The sequence below is a fragment of the Balaenoptera musculus genome, chromosome 19, assembly GCF_009873245.2.
Source record: "Balaenoptera musculus isolate JJ_BM4_2016_0621 chromosome 19, mBalMus1.pri.v3, whole genome shotgun sequence".
Lineage (NCBI taxonomy): Eukaryota > Metazoa > Chordata > Mammalia > Artiodactyla > Balaenopteridae > Balaenoptera > Balaenoptera musculus.
Window position 1 is genome coordinate 47,642,226 of NC_045803.1, and position 21,577 is coordinate 47,663,802.

The 21,577-nt window shown below is 39.7% G+C and overlaps 1 protein-coding gene and 1 pseudogene across 2 annotated transcripts in view; both read right to left on the bottom strand.

Moving 5' to 3' along the window:
• Nucleotides 1-21,577, bottom strand: part of GLG1 (golgi glycoprotein 1) — a 157,090-nt gene that overhangs the window by 63,170 nt on the left and 72,343 nt on the right. For both annotated transcript variants that reach the window (XM_036833989.1, XM_036833988.1), the window contains exon 2: nt 2,098-2,130. In XM_036833989.1, the coding sequence (XP_036689884.1) occupies nt 2,098-2,130 (33 nt within the window). The remainder of the gene's footprint in view (nt 1-2,097; nt 2,131-21,577) is intronic.
• LOC118885335 lies at nt 18,907-19,572 on the bottom strand (annotated as a pseudogene).

Below are 21,577 nucleotides of genomic sequence, written 5' to 3' on the forward strand. Positions count from 1 at the left end.
CTGAGATCAAGGTGACGGCAGTACCAATTTCTTCTGAGGGCTCTCGTCTTGACTTGTAGATGTCCATTTTCTCCTGGGTCTGTGCCCTAACCTCTCTTTATTAGGACATCAATCCTTCCGTTTTCTGTATACTATTTGTCCCCATTTTCAGCAGTGTAATATCCTTTGGAGATCAGCTTCTTTCTCCACCCTTTTGGAGCTTCTTTCTGGGCTTCCTCTCTGTCAGATTCAGTCTATTAATAGATTTTTGAGGATTTTTTCCTAATCTTTTGCTTAATAAATAATGCCATAATAATGCCATAACAAATATCATTTTAAGTTGACTGCTTTATAAAGAAGTTTTTCTTATTTATATTCCTATCCATAGGCTAGAGCAGAGTTTAGCAAACTTTTCCTGCAAGGGCCAGAAAGTAAATTTTTTAGGCTTTCAGGAAACTACAGTCACTGTTGCAACTACTCAACCTTGCCATTATAACATGGAAAGTATGTTATACATACTTATACTACAGTATGTAACTGAATGAGTGTGGCTGTGTTCCAATAAAACTTTATGCGTAAAAACAGGCAGTGGTCTGGATTTGGCCAATGGGTAGCCATTGACTGGTGGGCTAGAGAATGCTTAAATTTCCATATGCTTGTCAATACTGTATATTTATCAAATTTTTAATATTTGTTAATCAGATGGATAAAAACAGTACACTCATTTTTCTTTTAATTTTCACACTTTAAATTATGAAAGAATCGAAATTTTTGTTGTTTACTGGACATCTTTTTCTTTTCCTGTGAATAGTCTATTTATGTCTGTTTTCTATGTTTATTAACAGCACTTTCTATTAAAGAATGTAGTCCTTTTCATCTGCACTGCAAATATTTTTTCATAATTTACATAACATTTTTGAGGAAAAAACCCTCAAATCTCTTTTTTGAGTTTTTTTTTAAAGATTTTTTTTTTTTTGATGTGGACCATTTTTAAAGTCGTTATTGAATTTGTTACAATATCGCTCTGTTTTATGTTTTGGTTTTTTGGCCAAAAGGCATGTGGGATCTTAGCTCCCAACCAGGGATTGAACCTGCACCCCCTGCATTGGAAAGTGAAGTCTTTAACACCAGGGAAGTCCCCTTTTCTGAGTTTTTAATACAATCAGATTTATAAATCATTTTTTTTCTTTAAATATTTTTTGAGGTTGTATCATGTTTTAAAAACCCTACCCTCTGTTCATGTTTTCTTCTATTACTCTTGTGGTTTTATTTTTACTTTAAATCTCTGACCTATCTAGACCTTCTTTAGAATAAGTAGTCAACTTAGGCAGCCAACCTGCTTCTCTATTCTTGCAGTCTCCCATTCAAACTATCAAATAATGTGGAGACAGAGTGATTTCAGATATATAACTACTCCTCTTTTAAGACACAACTCAAGTATCATCTCCACTATTAAGTGTTTCCTGACATCAACCCACCTGGGCAAAATTCACTCTTGTGTCCCCATTGTACTCTTACAAGTTTCTGCTGAAGAATCTGGTACTTTTTGCACAGATTTGATTTCACGTCACTCTCCTTTTAATGTCAGACTGTATGTAATATGGGGAGATATACAGACACTGAATGTATTACGAATATATATATGACACATATATATGACATTGAATGTATTAATCGTAGTTATCTCTGGAGTTCTTATCTGTTAACTCTAATATATGTCTCTATCTTCAAGGTGCTTATTTGTGTGTCTTTAGTTTCTACCACAGTGTTTGGCACACAGTAGATGACTGTATGATGACTAAATGAAACAACTTTAAAATACAAAACTCTACAATTGTAAGCCTGACATGCAGAGAAACAATTTCATATGGTAGCTGTAACTAAAGAAAAATTTAAACTTAAGTATATAAATATTATTTGGCAGAGCCTACTGATTTCGACAATAGAGGAATATTTGTAGATTTACCATGGCCCTTAAATAAGGTTAATCATACTCTCGTTAAGATTAAGTGAATTTAAGAAAACATTATGCTTCCCAGAACAACAGGAAAAGCATCCCAATATCTGTCATCATATATATAAAGCACATAACGTGAATTATGGAAAATCCATACTTACATGATTACAGTCTGAAGAAATTTCATTTTCAGGCTAAAAGGAAAAAAGAGAAGAGATGATGTTAAAAAAAAAATCCTCTCAAGTTTCCAAACACCACCAAAATAAACTCAAAACAAGAAATCTGAATATTCAACTGAATATAATACTTCAATATGAGGAGTAAAATGGGGCTTATACATCTTTTAGATTGCTGAGGAGAAATATACCAGAAAAGGATGAGACATAGGCCCTTCCCAATCAATGGACAATCTGGAAATTGGGAAAATGGAGAAGGATGTACTAAAGACATAAAGCTACAGCGACAGAAGGATCCTTACACGATACTTCATAATTCTGAAAGCTGAAGAGGATCAGGCACAATACAGGTGCCCTCGCTTTAAAGAAAGTTAGATATCTGGAAAAAAGCAGGCTTATTAAAGAGGGCAAAAAAGGTCCGACAATGATTTAAAAATTAGTCTCACATGTCACCATTAGGGGAAGTGAGGTGGTGGGTACATGGGACCTCTATGCCTATGTTTGTAACTTCTTATGAGTCTATAATCTTGCAGGTCTATGATTAAAAATACAAAGTTTAAAAAAACAGAAATTATTTATATATTCCCATGAATACATTTGCTCATAAAGTCAGGTACATATAACAGAGATAAAATGAACTTTCAATTCTGTGACAAAAAAGTAGACTAGGTTATGCCTAATATTGCATAGCTTTGCCATACACTTCTCCTTTAATTTCCTTGTTCATACCATTAAAGGAGATACAATTGTCATAATGCACGCCATAATAAAGCACTATTTCCTTTGAGATTCCATAGTACTCCAACCTGCTCAAACGAAGTAAATTGTGTCCCCTCTATGAAATATTCCCGACATAGGTTGTAAAAGATGCCACTTGCAAAATAAAAAGATTCTCCCTATTCAAGGATAGAAATAAGGCAATACAGAAAACAGTAAATATTAACAAATTAAGCAGACACACCTAGCATCACTTTAGGAAGAAAAAGGTTTCTAGGGAACTATTCATTCCACTACATTATTTAGCAGGCATTAATTCTAATGTACAAACATTTTTGTACTTACTTATAAAATATTATATTAAAATTGACTTTAATTAGATTGCTAGGCAATCATGAGATTGTAACACACCACTTCTGAACTTTCCCCTTCCTTGTCTAAGTAAGAATAGATATTTTAATGTCTTTCTGAGATGTCTTTCTAAATCTCAGAAATCAGCCTCCATACTATGAGTTAATCTAGCTTAACTCTGTTCCCTTCACTGAAATTCCAAGTGCTTAACTTATAGCCCTTAACAGTTTATTTGCAAGAATACTTTATTTTGTATAGGCAGTTTTCTACCTTATCCCCTTTTAATCTATCCTTTCAATTTTTTCCAATCAATCAGTAATTCTAGCTCTTTCTCAAAGCACAGGTGGCAATTAATACCATTAGCATCTCTACTTGTGTTCATTTCTATTAAATGATAACTTTGGATTAAAGGGGCATTCTTGAAAGAAATTCAGAGCATTGGAGAATTTTCAAAGTAAAGTAGTCAAAGAAGATTTAAGTTACCCATGGAAAAAAAGCATTGCCACGTTTACAGTCCATAGGACTTATATCAGCAAATTAATGATTGTCTTAACGTCTTACTTTCCTACAGTGATAGACTGGATTATTTCCCCCAGTTTTCTACTCTTATTTAATAGGATTTGATATCCAGATCCTTCGCCCTGTAACTCTGCATAGCCTCCTGCTGTGGAATGAGTATATACCCTGCTCCACTGATGTTAGGTTAGGCCACTGACTTGCTCTGGCCAATGGGATTTTAGCAGGCATAATATGAGAAGAGGCTTTTAAGCCTCTTCACATTTAAATGTGCTTGGGTGGTTTGGCTTGTACTCTCTCGCACTCCTGACATTCCCGATGCGAACAACATGTACAGAGAGCTTCTAGTACAAGGAAAAGGAGAGACACGTGGAGCAGATGTAAACCTAACCCGTAGCCCAGAGCACAGCCACCCCAACTGACCTGTGCAGCCATGAGCGAGAAGAATAAATATTTGTCATTATAAGCCCTTGAAATTTTGAGGGTGTTTGTAATGAAGAAAAAAATGATTAATAAGCCCATCAGGCAAATGAAATAAGAAAAACCTCAAAACCTTTAAGTTGTAATTGGTAACTGCAATGATTTAATTTAGTGAATTATATTAGTAAGTACAGAATACTACATCTTTTATGAAGGAATGACACAGTCCACAGAGACATAAGTGAACTGCAAATGTGGAGGTCAGTGTTTGGTTTTCATCTCTCTCGCTGTCTCAATTTGCAATTGACAATCAACTGGCTTATTTTTTTTCTTTCTAGATTTAGTTTTTCTACCCACAAAGAGAAGACAATATAGGAGTGCCATGAGAACAAGGTTATGATGTTAAGCCACTGAGGTTCACTGAACTGAACAGCTATAAAGAATTTCTAAGTGTAATTACGAATAGTTACTCTTATAAATTTAAAAGAGCCTTTAGAATCAAAGGACAAAGTAGTGGTTCAGAGGAACAGAACAGAGACTTGCAGAATATAAAATATAAAGTAGTATACCCAAACAGTGGGAACATGAATAATGCCAGCACAAACTAACTTTAGAGAAAGTATAAAGAGAAAATGCTATGGTTTGGCACTCAGCCATTTGATAAGAAACTAAAAGACAGAAATTTCAAGGAACAAAAACAAACATGGGTGCTGACACAGGTCTGGTTCTGAGCCTACACCATGGCCATGAGGTCCCAATCAAGTCACTTCATCAGACATATCTATTTCTGCAAATCTGTAAATGCAGATAGGCTTGATGATCTTTAATCTTAGAATACGAATAGTATGAGGACTAACACCAGAACTACTAAGGTAAAAAAAGGCTGACGATTTTTTCCTTTTATTAACAATCAGTGAAATAATACTCTGAAATGATCCCAAGAAATCAATCAACAAGTAAATACTGAATAATTATGAAGTACCCAAAACTGTGCTAGGCATTGTTGTGGGATACAGAAGAAAGGTAAGACACAAATTGTCCCTAACCTCAGGTAGTTTACAATCCAGTTATAGAAATAAAATGGTGAAATCAAGCAAGTAAGCAAGAGCAGGGACTTGAGCTAGGCCTGAAGGTTTAGACAGAAGAATGATTTCCAAAGGGGATGCAAGTTAGATGATCCCCTGGGCCTCAGGAAGAAAATAATGGAACCTCTCTTTTTTGAAAAGTTCATGCTTTAATTTATACTTTAATGTTTTTATAATATATGTTAGAATAATTAATATTTTATGAATATATATCTACTAAAGTATGCTTAATAATGTTTTCAAATGATAAGAAGAACATGATCAAGATAGAAAACTGAGAGTTGAAACCTTTCTTCTCACCAGTTTAGGAGTCCTACCCCCATCCCTAACTCTTCAAATCAGAGGCAAAGTGAAGGTTCCTAGCTGTGGAAGCAGTAAATTAGAAGCTAAGCTTTGCCACATTATTAGCTGTTCTCTATTACTCTGGAGATAGAAATCTGGACTTTGAAAAGACTCTTACATCAAGTGTTTCCTCTTTGGAATTAAAATAATTGTCCTCTTAACAATGGAAAACTGGGAGGAGAAAAATTTATGAAAAGCCTCACAAATAACTTTCTGTTAAATTAATGATCAAATTTTGGAAAAGAGACTGCTGAAGTTACATATATTAATATCAAAAAAGAAATGACTATGAATAGAGGAAAGAGAAAAAGAAGAAAATATGAAGCATCCCCCCAAACAAACACAGCAGTGACTAAAATAGAGAAGGAACTCAGTTAATGCTGAATGAATGATGCAGCAATAGCACTGTAGGAGAGACAAGCCCTGAGTACTTGGAGACACCTGCCTGACTCCAATAAAGAATCTGATGGGTGTAGCAGAAAACAGTAGAAGTTGTCAATGAATTGAGCTAGGTGCTACATTTATTTCCTACAACATGATGGACTGCAAGAAAAATGGTACTGCATCCAATTTACAGATAAAGATACTGAAATACAGAGAAACCAAGTCATGTAACCAAAGGCACATTGCTAGGAGACAACAAAACTGGAATTTACCTAATGATAGTAAATGACAACCATGCTTATTGTGATGCTTTCACCTTGATACTCCCGAAAAAGAGCCAGTAGGTCAGGGTGAGCACAATGATGGGGGGCCTTTGGGAGGTACAAGAAAAAGAAAGGTAGACAGGGACTTCCGTGGGGTCCAGAGGTTAAGACTCTGAGCTCCCAATGCAGGGGGCATGGGTTCAATCCCTGGTTGGGGGACTAAGATCCCACATGCCACGCCAATTAAAAACAAACAGGGGCGGAGTCAAGATGGCGTACTAGGAGGACGCAGAATTCGCATCTCCTCACAACTAGGACACCTACCAGGCACTGGTGGGGGACCATGGACACCTAAGGGGACGGGAGGAACCCCTAGTGACTGGGTAGGATGTGGGGTGTGGGGGTAGTGAAGGGGAAGGAGAAGTGGAGGCAGGATGGGACTGGCGCCTCTGAGGGGTGGCTGTGGGAGGGGAAGGGATCCCATGCCCGCAGGGGGAAACTGGAGAACCACTGGGAGGGCAGAGGATCAAAAGGGAGTGTGGCCAGGTTTACCATGCCCACTTGGGCCCCTGGGAGCCTGCTGAAGACCCAGGCCTGATCCTCTGCCCAGAGAGGCCCCCTCCAGCTGCGCAGGTCCTGAGGGAGTGGGAGGAAGGCAAGGTGGAGCAAAAGTAAAGGCCGGACCTCCAGGACCGGCACCCCTGAGGGGTGGCTGGGGGAGGTGAGGAGTTCTTATACCAAGCGGTACCCACCCCCGTTAGGGGGGGAAGAACCTGGGGAAGAAGGTGGGGGAGGGGTGCGGAGGAACGGAAGGGAACGCGGCCAGTGCGTTCCCTGTCCACTTAGGCACCGGGAAGACTGTTGGGCTCCCGGGCCTAATCCTCTGTCCTCGGAGCTCCCCTCCTGCGCACAGAGCCCAAGCCCCACCTCTACACTGGGAGATCCCGTCCAACGAGCTGGGCCTAAACCCCACCCACACACCCTCACTCAGGGCCCTACCTCCAAACTCCAGAACCCCACACTCCAGAGGACCTCCTTTGGATGTGCTGCCTCTCCCCTTCCCCAGGTCCTAAGTAGAGGCCCCACCCCACACTTGAACGTGCCCCGCCTAGGCCCCACTCCACGCTCAAACATCAACCCCCCCCCACCTGCCTAGGTCCCGCCCCACCCAAAACCCCACCCCTGCCTAAGTTCCACCTGCTCCTAAACTCCACCCCCATAGCCAACACTTTTTTCTTTCTTTTTTTTCTTTTCTTTTTTCCTCTTTTAGATTGGGGTTCTGTTTTACCTTGTTGATTCATTGTTGTTGATTCTTTTATATTTTTATGTTTCCTAATAAATCTTTTATTTTTCTAATTTTATTTTATTTTTTATACTTTGTTAGTGATCTCTCCTTTTGGCTTGTTGCCCTCCCCCTTCTTTTTTTTCTTTTTTCTGCTGTGGTTTTATTTTACCTTACTGCAGCTGTTTCAATTATAGTTTTATTTTTCCTAATATATTTTTTATCTTTCTAATTTTATTTTGTTTCTTATTCTTTGATATTGTACAGCTCTTTTTTTTCTTTCTTCCTTCATTTTTTTTTTTTTTTCACCACGCCACGAAACTTGCGGGATCTTGGTTCCCAGGCTGGAGGTTGTGCATGAGCTCCTGTGGTGGGAGCTCCGAGTCCAAACCACTGGACTAAGAGAGAACCTCAGACCCCAGGGAATATCAATTGGAGTGAGGCCTCCCGGAGGTCCTCATCTCACCACCAAGATCCAGCTCTATCTAACTGCCTGCAAACTGCAGTGCTGGACGTCTCAGGCCAAACAACCAGTAAGACAGGAATACAGCATCACCCATCAAAAAAAAAAAATGAAATGACAAAAAAATATGTTACAGACGAAGGAGCAAGGTAAAAACCTACAAGGCCAAATAAATGAAGACGAACTAGGTAACCTACCTGAAACAGAATGCAGAGTAATGATAGTAAAGATGATCCAAAATGTCAGAAACAGAATGGAGAAAATACAAGAAACATTTAACAAGGATCTAGAAGAACTAAAGAGCAAACGAACAGTTATGAACAACACAATTACTGAAATTAAAAATACTCTAGAAGGAATCAATAGCAGAATAAATGAGGCAGAAGGACAGATAAGCTGGAAGATAAAATGGTGGAAATAACTGCCAAGGAGCTGAATAAAGAAAAAAGAATGAAAAGAACTGAGGACAGCCTCAGAGACCTCTGGGACAACATTAAATGCACCAACATTCGAATTATAGGGGTCCCAGGAGAAGACAAGAAAAAGAAAGGGTCTGAGAAAATATTTGAAGAGATTATAGTTGAAAACTTCCTTAACATGGAAAAGGAAATAGTGAATCAAGTCCAGGAAGCACAGGGACTACCACACAGGATAAACCCAAAGAGAAACGCAGAGACACATATTAATCAAACTACCCAAAATTAAATACAAGGGGCTTCCCTGGTGGCTCAGTGGTTAAGAATCCGCCTGCCAATGCAGGGGACATGGGTTCAAGCCCTGGTCTGGGAAGATCCCACATGATGCGAAGCAACTAAGCCCATGCGCCACAACTACCAAGCCTGCGCTCTAGAGCCCACGGGCCACAACTACTAAGCCTGCATGCCTAGAGCCCGAGCTCGGCAACAAGAGAGGCCACTGCAATGAGAAGCCCGCGCACTGCAACGAAGAGTAGCCCCCGCTCACCGCAACTAGAGAAAGCCCGCATGCAGCAACGAAGACCCAACGCAGCCAAAAATAAATAAATAATATAAATAAATTTATTTTAAAAAATTAAATACAAAGAAAAAATATTAAAAGCAGCAAGGGAAAAGCAACAAATAGCATACAAGGGAATCCCCATAAGGTTAACAGCTGATTTTTTTAGCAGAAACTCTGCAAGCCAGAAGGGAGTGGCAGGACATATTTAAAGTGATGAAAGGGAAAAACCTACAACCAAGATTACTCTACCCAGCAAGGATCTCATTCAGATTTGATGGAGAAATTAAAACCTTTAGAGATAAGCAAAAGTTAAGAGAATTCAACACCATCAAACCAGCTTTACAGCAAATGCTAAAGGAACTTCTCTAGGCAGGAAACTCAATAGAAGGAAAAGACCTACAATAACAAACCCAAAACAATTAAGAAAATGGTAATAGGAACATACATATCAATAATTACCTTAAATGTAAACAGATTAAATGCTCCAACCAAAAGACATAGACTGGCTGAATGGATACAAAAACAAGACCCATACATATGCTGTCTACAAGACACCACTTCAGACCTAGGGACACATACAGACTGAAAGAGAGGGGATGGAAAAAGATTCCATGCAAATGGAAATCAAAAGAAAGCTGGAGTAGCAATTCTCATATCAGACAAAATAGACTTTAAAATAAAGACTATTACAAGAGACAAAGAAGGACACTACATAATGATCAAGGGATCAATCCAACAAGAAGATATAACAATTGTAAATATTTATGCACCCAACATAGAAGCACCTCAGTACATAAGGCAAATGCTAACAGTCATAAAAGGGGAAATGGACAGTAACAAAATAATAGTAGGGGACTTTAAGTGGGGACACCCCACTTTCACCAATGGACAGATCATCCAAAATGAAAATAAATAAGGAAACACAAGCTTTAAATGACACATTAAACAAGATGGACTTAACTGATATTTATAGCACATTCCATCCAAAAACAACAGAATACACTTTCTTCTCAAGTGCTCATGGAACATTCTCCAGGATAGACCATATCTTGGGTCACAAATCAAGCCTTGGTAAATTGAAGAAAATTGAAATCGTATCAAGTATCTCTTCTGACCACAACGCCATGAGACTAGATATCAATTACAGGAAAAAACTGTAAAAAATACAAACACATGGAGGCTAAAGAATACACTACTTAATAACCAAGAGATCACTGAAGAAATCAAAGAGGAAATCAAAAAATACCTGGAAACAAATGACAATGAAAACACGATGACCCAAAACCTATGGGATGCCGCAAAAGCAGTTCTAAGAGGGAAGTATATAGCAATACAATCCTACCTCAAGAAACAAGAAGAATCTCAAGTAAACAACCTAACCTTACACCTAAAGCAATTAGAGAAAGAAGAAGAACAACAACAAAAAAAACCAAAGTTAGCAGAAGGAAAGAAATCATAAGGATCAGATTAGAAATAAAAGGAAACAACAGCAAAGATCAATGAAACTAAAACCTGGTTCTTTGAGAAGATAAACAAAATTGATAAACCATTAGCCAGACTCATCAAGAAAAAAAGGAAGACTCAAATCAATAGAATTAGAAATGAAAACGGAGAAGTAACAACTGACAGTGCAGAAATACAAAGGATCCTGAGAGATTACTACAAGCAACTCTATGCCAATAAAATGGACAACCTGGAAGAAATGGACAAATTCTTAGAAAAGCACAACCTTCCGACACTGAAACAGGAAGAAATAGAAAATATAAACAGACCAATCACAAGGACTGAAATTGAAACTGTGATTAAAAATCTTCCAACAAACAAAAGCCCAGGACCAGATGGCTTCACAGGCAAATTCTATCAAACATTTAGAGAAGAGCTAACACCTATCCTTCTCAAACTCGTCCAAAATATAGCAGAGGGAGGAACACTCCCAAACTCATTCTATGAGGCCACCATCACCCTGATACCAAAACCAAAGATGTCACAAAAAAAGAAAACTACAGGCCAATATCTCTGACGAACACAGATGCAAAAATCCTCAACAAGATACTAGCAAACAGAATCCAACAGCACATTAAAAGGATCATACAGGGACTTCCCTGGTGGCTCAATGGTTAGGAATCTGCCCGCCAATGCAGGGGACACGGGTTCGATCCCTGGCTTGGGAGGATCCCACATGCCGTGGAGCAACTGGGCCCATGTGCCACAACTACTGGGCGCGCTCTGGAGCCCACGAGCCACAAGTGCTGAGCCCGTGTGCCATGGCTGCTGAGGCCCGCGCACCTGGAGCCCACGCTCTGCAACAGGAGAAGCCACTGTAATGAGAGGCACGTGCACCGCAACAAAGAGTAGCCCCCGCTCACAGCAACTAGAGAGAGCCTGTGCACAGCAACAAAGACCCAATGCAGACAAAAATAAATAAATAAAATATAAAAAAATAAATTAAAAAAAACTTAAAAAAAAAAAAGGATCAAGTGGGGTTTATCCCAGGAATGCAAGGATTCTTCAATATACACAAATCAATCAATGTGATACACCATATTCACAAATTGAAGAAGAAAAGCCACATGATCATCTCAATAGATGCAGAAAAAGCTTTTGACAAAATTCAACACCCATTTATGATAAAAACCCTCCAGAAAGCAGGCAGAGAGGCAACTTACCTCAACATAATAAACGCCATATATGACAAACCCACAGCCAACATTGCTCTCAATGGTGAAAAACTGAAATCATTTCCACTAAGATCAGAAACAAGACAAGGCTGCCCACTCTCACCATTATTATTCAACATAGTTTTGGAAGTTTTAGCCACAGCAATCAGAGAAGAAAAAGAAATAAAAGGAATCCAAATCAGAAAAGAAGAAGTAAACCTGTCACTGTTTGCAGATGACATGATACTATACATAGAGAATCCTAAAGACTCTATCAGAAAACTTCTAGAGCTAATTAATGAATTTAGTAAAGTAGCAGGACACAAAATTAATGCACAGATATCTCTTGCATTCCTATACACTAATGACGAAAAATCTGAAAGAAATTAAGGAAACACTCCCATTTACCATTGCAACAAAAAGAATAAAATACCTAGGAATAAACCTACCTAAGGAGACAAAAGACCTGTATGAAGAAAACTATAAGACACTGATGAAAGAAATTAAAGATGATACAAACAGATGGAGAGATATACCATGTTCTTGGACTGGAAGAATCAACATTTTGAAAATGACTATACTGCCAAAGCAATGTATGGATTCAATGCAATCCCTATCAAACCACCAATGGCATTTTTCACAGACCTAGAACAAAAAATTGCACAATTTGTATGGAAACACAAAAGACCCCGAAGAGCCAAAGCAATCTTGAGAAAGAAAAACGGAGCTGGAGGAATCAGGCTCCCTGACTTCAGACTATACTACAAAGCTACAGTAATCAAGACAAGATGGTACTGGCACAAAAACAGAAATATAGATCAATGGAACAGGATAGAAAGCCCAGAGAAAAACCCACGCACATATAGTCACCTTATCTTTGATAAAGGAGGCAAGAGTATACAATGGAGAAAAGACAGCCTCTTCAGTAAGTGGTGCTAGGAAAACTGGACAGCTACATGTAAAAGAATGAAATTAGAACAATTCCTAACACCATACACAAAAAGAAACTCAAAATAGATTAAAGACCTAAATGTAAGGCCAGACACTATAAAACTCTTAGAAGAAAACATAGGCAGAACACTCTATGACATAAATCACAGCAAGGTCCTTTTTGACCCACCTCCTAGATAAATGGAAATAAAAACAAAAATAAACAAATGGGACCTAATGAAACTTAAAAGCTTTTGCACAGCAAAGGAAACCATAAAAAAGATGAAAAGACAACCCTCAGAATGGGAGAAAATATTTGCAAACGAAGCAACTGACAAAGGATTAATCTCCAAAATATACAAGCAGCTCATGCAGTTCAATATCAAAAAAACAAACAACCCAATCCAAAAATGGGCAGAAGACCTAAACAGACATTTCTCCAAAGAAGACATACAGATAGATGGCCAACAAACACATAAAAGATGCTCAATATCACTAATTATTACAGAAATGCAAATCAAAAGTACAATGAGGTATCACCTCACACCAGTCAGAATGGCCATCATCAAAAAATCTACAAACAATAACTGCTGGAGAGGGTGTGGATAAAAGGGAACCCTCTTGCACTGTTGGTGGGAATGTAAATTGATACAGCCACTATGGAAAACAGTATGGAGGTTCCATAAAAAACTAAAACTAGAACTACCATATGACCCAGCAATCCCACTACTGGGCATATACCCTGAGAAAACGATAATTCAAAAAGAGTCATGCACCACAATGTTCATTGCAGCACTATTTACAATAGCCAGGACATGGAAGCAACCTAAGTGTCCACTGACAGATGAATGGATAAAGAAGATGTGGCACATATATACAATGGAATATTACTCAGCCATAAAAAGAAACAAAATTGAGTTATTTGTAGTGAGGTGGATGAACCTAGAGTCTGTCATACAGAGTGAAGTAAGTCAGAAAGAGAAAAACAAATACCGTTGCTAATACGTATTTATGGAATCTCAAAAAAAAAAATTGGTTCTGACGAACCTAGGGACATGACAGGAACAAAGACACAGACATAGAGAATGGACTTGAGGACACAGGGAGGGGGAAGGGTAAGCTGGGACGAAGTGAGAGGGTAGCAATGACATATATACACTACCAAATGTAAAATAGATAGCTAGTGGGAAGCAGCTGCATCACACAGGGAGATCAGCTCAGTGCTTTGTGACCACCTAGAGGGGTGGGATAGGGAGGGTGCGATAGGGAGGGTGGGAGGGAGATGCAAGATGGAGGGGATATGGGGATATATGCATACATATAGCTGATTGTTACATAGCAGAAACTAACACACATTGTAAAGCAATTATACTCCAATATAGATGTTAAAAACAAACAAACCAACAAAACAACCCCCCCAAAACCAAAGAAAGGTAGACAGGATGAATAAACAGAACTAGTGCTCTAGACTGATTTGTTTAATGAATTCAGATGCCCACAGCTTGGGTAAGAAACTGGTAATTAGATCAACTAGGGATCTGGACTAGCTCTTTAAATAACCACAACAGGTTATTAAAAAAACTTTGCGGGGCTTCCCTGGTGGCGCAGTCGTTGAGAATCCGCCTGCTAATGCAGGGGACACGGGTTCGAGCCCTGGTCTGGGAAGATCCCACATGCCACGGAGCAACTGGGCCCGTGCGCCACAGCTACTGAGCCTGCGCGTCTGGAGCCTGTGCTCCGCAACAAGAGAGGCCGCGATAGTGAGAGGCCCGCGCACCGCGATGAGGAGTGACCCCTGCTTGCCACAACTAGAGAAAGCCTTCGCACAGAAACGAAGACCCAACACAGCCAAAAATAAAAATAAAATAAATACATTAAAATAATTTCACATTTAAAAAAAAAAAAAAAACTTTGCTTAGTTCATTTGGCTTTTCTAAATCAATGACTTAAATGTTTGGGGTATTATTGTACTTTAATCTCCTAACTGGGTAAGTTAAGCTGAAACAGTTGATTTTAAGGCTTAATACCCCTAGCCCTTCCTCTAAGTTCTGTAAACTCAGTATGGGCTTTAAGGGATAGAACTGTGGAGAAAGAACAATAGACTAGCAGAAGTATTTAGCTATAGAAGCTCTGTGATTTTATTTATTTTTAATATTTATTTATTATTTTATTTATTTATTTTCTCCTTTATTTTTTTTGGCTGTGTCGGGTCTTAGTTGCGGCACATGGGCTTCTCCCTAGTTGTGGCTTGAGGGTTTTCTCTCTCTAGTTGTGGCGCGCAGGCTCCAGGGTGCGTGGGATCTGTAGTTTGCGGCACGTGGGCTGTCTAGTTGAGGCACGCAGGCTCAGTAGTTGTGGCGCACAGGCTTAGTTGCCCCATGGTATGTGCGATTTTAGTTCCCTGACCAGGGATTGAACCCGCATCCCCTGCATTGGAAGGTGGATTCTCTACCACTGGACCACCAGGGAAGTCCCTAGAAGCTCTGTGATTTTAGATGTGTCACTTCTCTAGACCCCCAAGGACAGGCTTTGGACTATAATAGGGATTTCACCACCTAGGATCCATGACAGACAGGAGTGATATTGTGCTGAAACTGAATACAAACTTCTGTGTGCAAGTATATTTTCCTGAGAAGAGAATCCACAGCTGTCATCATAATATCAAAAAGATCCATAAGTAAGTCAGAAAGACAGATATCGCATGATATTGCTTATATGCAGAATCTAAAAAAAAAAAAAAAAAAAAGACACAAAACAGAGATACAAAACAGATACAGACTCACCGACTTAGAGAACAAATTTATGGTTACCAGGGGGGAAGGGTAGGGGAGAGGGATACTTAGGGAGTTTGGGATTGACATGTACACACTGCTATATTTAAAATGGGTAACCAGGGACTTCCCTGGTGGTGCAGTGGTTAAGAATCCGCCTGCCAATGCAGGGGACACGGGTTTGAGCCCTGGTCCGGGAAGATCCCACATGCCATGGAGCAACTAAGCCCGTGCACCACAACAGCTGAGCCTGCGCTCTAGAGCCCACGAGCCACAGCTACTGAGCCCGTGTGCCACAACTACTGAGGCTGCGTGCCACAACTACTGAAGCCCGTGCGCCTAGAGCCCGTGCTCCGCAACAAGAGAAGCCACTGCAATGAGAAGCCCGCGCACTGCAACAAAGAGTAGCTCCCACTCGCCGCAACTAGAGAAAGCCCGCATGCAGCAACAAAGACCCATCCCAGCCATAAATAAATACGTAAATAAATCAGTAAAAATTAAAATTTAAAAAATAACTAACAAGGACCTCTTGTATAGCACAGGGAACTCTGCTCAATATTATGTAACAACATACATGGGAAAAGACTTTGAAAAAGCATAGATACATGTATATGTATAACTGAATCACTTTGCTGTACACCTGAAACTAACATAACGTTGTTAATCAACTATACTCCAATATAAAATAAAAAGTTAAAAAAAAAGAACACTGGACAGCCTTCAAGACAATACTATGGCAGTCTTCAGAATAATAAAGTTTATAATCAAAGCCAACAATGCACTGAAGTACAGTTGACCCTGGAACAACATGGGTTTGAACTGCATGGGTCCACGTATATTTGGATTTTTTTAAATAAATGCACGCTATGGTTTAAAAAAAAAAAAGAAACACTGGTCTAAGATGGTCAAGATTCTTTCCAGCTTTCTGAGTCTATAAAAGCAGAGATGTGGAACACAAAAATAGAGTATTTGTTGAATTCCACATCTTTTAATGCAGGTAATTTTTGTATTATGATTATGGTTTCCTACTACTTCATCTTAATCATTCTCTGCTGGTCAAAGTCACAACAAACAGGTTTCAGAATATACTGCTGAAAAGCTTGAGTCTGAATGTTCTCAATTAATTCAACCATCACATTCACTTAAGAGGATGATTTTTACAAAGAGTATAAGTCTGGAACTACGATTTCCCCAAAGGTGAACAGGCTGAGTTAATGAGTCTGGCAGGAGAAATTAAAGGATTCACAAAACTAACTTGGAAGTTGTCCCAGTTTCTGAAACAGAAATCTTGGGAATTAGACTGTCTAAAATATGAAACATTCTATAGTCACATCCACTGAAGCTGAACTACCCACCAGATCACACCTGATACTAAATTAAGTGGCAATAGATTCTGTTTATTAATCACTAAGAGAAAACAAAAAACAAAACAAAAAAATCAGTAGCGGGCTTCCCTGGTGGCGCAGTGGTTGAGAATCTGCCTGCTAATGCAGGGAACATGGGTTCGAGCCCTGGTCTGGGAAGATCCCACATGCCGCGGAGCAACTAGGCCCGTGAGCCACGACTACTGAGCCTGCGCATCTGGAGCCTGTGCTCCGCAACGAGAGAGGCCACGATGGTGAGAGGCCCGCGCACCGCGATGAAGAGTGACCCCCACTTGCCACAACTAGAGAAAGCCCTCGCACAGAAACGAAGACCCAACACAACCAAAAATAAAATAAAAATTAATTAATTAATTTAAAAAAAACCAAAAACCTAAGCCTAAAAAAAAAAAAAAAAAAAATCAGTAGCATTGGTGCTTTCACGGCCTTGCAAAAATCTGAAGGCTGGGCAACAGCCCGATGCCTCCTTTTGATTAGAAACATTCTGCTACAGTAGTAAGTAAATTCTTCTTCTGGGAGTTTATACATTAAGAACCCCGTAAACTTCCAATCATATGAGCAATTCATTTATTAACCTGGCCCAAGCCACCTCACTCTTGCCCACCAAAAAAGCACACTGAAAATAATATAGTTGGTAATGATTAGATAAACTCAGTCATTTAGTCTGGGTAAACTTTCCCTGAGCAAGTGTAAACTGAATATTAACCCTCAGTCAGATTCATAACTAAGTTCCTCTTAGTGCCTTATTCTGGCTTAGTCAGAATTAATCTTTTAATAAATTTATTTATTTATTTATTTTTGGCTGATTGGGTCTTCACTGCTGCGTGTGGGCTTTCTCTAGTTGCGGCGAGTGAGGGCTACTCTTCATTCCGGTGCAGGCTTCTCATTGCGCTGGCTTCTCTTGTTGCGGAGCATGGGCTCTAGGCGCGCAGGCTTCAGTAGTTGTGGCTCGCGGGCTCTAGAGCATAGGCTCAGTAGTTGTGGTGCACGGGCTTAGTTGCTCCGCAGCATGTGGGATCTTCCCAGACCAGGCCTCGAACCCGTGTCCCCTACATTGGCAGGCGGATTCTTAACCACTGCGCCACCAGGGAAGTCCTCCAGAATTAATTTTTATTTGTACCCAGGATAGCTGCTAAGTATTGTTTTTCCAAAAGAACAGTGATAAACATAAGCTTCATGCCCTCCAACTGTGCTCTGATTCACTAAAGAGTTTTGCTTTTGTATGATTCTTTAACATTCATCCATCTTTTCAGAAAGGATTTACGTACAGGTTCAGTGCGAGATAAAAAGAAAAGGTATGAAACAGAGTTACAGATGCTGGCTCTCAAGTAAATTACTGTGGTAGAGGAGGTAAAACATGAGTCTGTACCTAACGATCACACAAAGTTGAATGTGGAGTTGAAGGAGCTTGATATCTTAAAGAACGAAAGAAGTACCACCACCCCTCATGAGTTAGGATGATAGAATCAGAGAGAGTCTAATGGAGGAGGGAACAACTGAGTTCAGCCTTAAAAGGAGGTTGTGATTTGGTGATGTAATACTGTGTCTAGGTTGAGGCAGATGAGAGGGGGGCTGTGAATACTAGGTGTGGAGGAGTTTGAAAGGTATATTCTGTACAGAGGGCAGAGACCTGAGCAAGAAAGTGAGGAACTCTGTGGTGACCATTCTTAGGCTTACATATTTGGCATCCCCTAATACACGGTGAGATAACTACAAAATTTTAATAAAATCCCAACATTGGTCCAATAGTGGTTTGCCATCGTCCATATTAATATGTTATGGTAAACTCAGTGCAGAGAGTGGTGCCTCAATTTACTGTTATTTACCTCTGTGCTCCCCCAATGGGTGGTGGGGTTAACAACAGGTAAATAATGTATAATTACTTTTTAATAATCTTTAAACATTTTATTAACTTTGAAGAAGGAATAAGAACAGCTACTTTAGAAACTAGAGACACTCAAGCACTGATCTATTCATAGAATTTTTACACAGCTCAAGAAGTGTACATCACAGGGGCAAAAAATAGTACAGAAGACCTATATACTATATACAGAAAGATTCAGAAAAATCCATTTCTAGAAAGCAGATCATAGGGACTCATAGACCTCACTGAATCTAGGAGAATCAAAGGGAAGCAACATAAAGCTTTCTGCTGGGGCATGAAGGTAGGAACCAGTCCATGTAGTCTAAGAAAAGCTCTTTTTCCTCTTGATCTAAATGTCTGATTCCAGCTGGGTTCAGAGAAAGGTCCTGATCATTTGAACTGGTGGTTAGTCAAAGTCCCTTTCATGTTTGCTTTCTTGGCTTCTAGTTCAGCCAGCTCTTGCAACTGCCTGTTGCTCAGGACTTTGCGTTCCAACTGTTATTCAGTCGCTTTGGCATTCTGTGCACACAAGTCAGCAATTTCCCTAGCCTCAGTCTTCTCTTCCTCTTCATCAATAGCAGACACAGTGACAGAGCTGAACGTGCCCATGTCTTTAGTCCATTTGGTCACTACCACCTTCTTAGGAGGCTCTTGTTTCTGGGTATATGTATTTCATTTTCCCAAAACCCTGGCCAAACCTGACTACTGCTCCCTCCACAATGGAGGCCATGGGAGCATTCTTCAGCTGGGACCGGCAGAAGAGTGGCAGTCTACACTTCGTACACTTCTTCCTGCGCTGTCCTTCCACACCTTCAGGCCTCCAAAGATACACAGTATCTTCAACTTGTGTTACAAAACTTGTGCCTGTGTTTGGCAGCATCAATTACATAGACCAATCCTGGGGACTCATGGGTAATTTCTCTGACAGCCCAGTACCAGGACCATCTGGCAACACGAAGAGTAACAGACATCAAGGGGCTTCTCACCATCATCATATTCCTCCCCAGGTCGGAGGTGTTGGAGCAGACTACTGACCAGGGCACTACTTTAGGTGTAGTTCAGAGAAACAGCCCAAAAACTCAACACCAAGAAAGTTACTCAATGTTACTTCTATAGGAACATGATGCAATTTAAAGGGATAAAAGATAAATAGGCAAGACCCCCCCACACAAATTAGGGCCCATTTAACCCTGGTTCTTGGACAGTCAGGGGACTATGATGAAGTCAAGACTTACTTGTCGGGCTTCCCTGGTGGTGCAGTGGTTAAGAATCCGCCTGCCAATGCAAGAGACACGGGTTCGAGCCCTGGTCCGGGAAGATCTCACATGCCGCGGAGCAACTAAGCCCGTGCGCCACAACTACTGAGCCTGCGCTCTAGAGCCCGCGAGCCACAACTACTGAAGCCCACGCGCCTAGAGCCCGTGCTCCGCAACAAGAGAAGCCACCACAATGAGAAGCCCGCGCACCGCAACGAAGAGTAGCCCCCGCTCGCCGCAACCAGAGAAAGCCCGTGCGCAGCAACGAAGACCCAATGCAGCCAAAACTAAACAAATAAAATAAATAAACTTAAAAAAAAAAAAAAAAAAAAAAAAAAAAAAAAAGACTTACTTGTCTTGTACCTTTAAAATGAAAAATATCCTCAATGGCCTTTAATTCTAATTATATATATATATATATATCCATATCTATATCTATATCTATATTATAGTGGGAATTAGCAAATGGTTCTGCTCTGGTTCAGGTAACATACTTACTCATAGATAAAAAATACTGGCAAGACTTGCAGCTTTGTCAAGTACTAATTCATTCATCTTCAATGAGGCTTTAGCTCTATTTTAAAAATATGAAAGCGCAATAACCTGGCTAATTACTGGACTTAACAGCTCACACACCAAGACTGAGCAACTCTTGACTCACTGACAGAATGATCCACATCCATGAAGATGCTATGCCCCAAAATTCACTTTGAGAAGTCAAATTACATCTTATTTTTGCCTAAGAAAACTCTAAAACTAGTTTAAATGACCAAATGGAAACACTCAACATTAATAAAATTTATCATCTTCTGTGCCCAGAGCAGGGAATGACAAATAAGGATATAGGAATCTAGTTCCTGAACAAAAACTGCATGCATCATTACATTATGGCCCAAAGGATACACATTGGATTATCATTTTACAAATCTTAAAGTTTATTAAAAAATGTAAATTACAAAACCAAGTAATTTTCTGTACTATAAGAAATATTGTGAAGTTTCTCCCCATCCCCCCCCCCCATTTTTCTATTATGAATCAGAAATAAAGGTACCTATAAACTGTAGGAGACAGGTCATCCTCAAAAGAATGTTTAGAGATATTTCTTTCACATACAGAGCTCATTCAACCTTTTCATCAACCTTCCATTTGGGACTGCCTAATACTGAAGAAATACAGGGATTGTTTTGTAATGACAAGTGCTTTAAAATCCAATTATGGCCTTGCAAGGACTCTGCCTCACTTCACCATCGTTAATGAATGAGTTTTTCTGGAACTAAATCATCGTCATGAGAGCCTACTATCAGCAAGGAGAAAAAAGTTACCTCCTACCAACTCTTTTTTTTCTCCCTAGGAGACAACTTAGAAGTTCAGAATCCAATTTGGTCCTAATTTGGGGGGGCAGGGAAGAAAAAAGAGTCAGGCATTCTGTCAAATGCTTGGCCAGATTCCCCTTTAGCTTCAAGGGAAAGAATCTTGGACAGGTCTATCAACGTGGCTTCCAGCCATGACAGGCACACAGATGTAAAGAGATAAAAGACCTTGTTTTTCATTGCCCAGTTTCCTGGATAAAGTCAGTTTTGGTGCCCATGTTACAAGAGTGGCACCTAGAGCATTATCATTCAGTCTAAAGTGCCTAACATTTATAAAGTATCTTGCAGACAATTCACCAAAAAGGACATACTTCCTCTGAACTGTGAGGCTACAATGACTACTACTACTATGCCAACACTACAAAAATACAGCACCAAAATTCTTCTGAAATAGCTACCCACAGTATTTTTCATACCTCATAAAAACAGACACC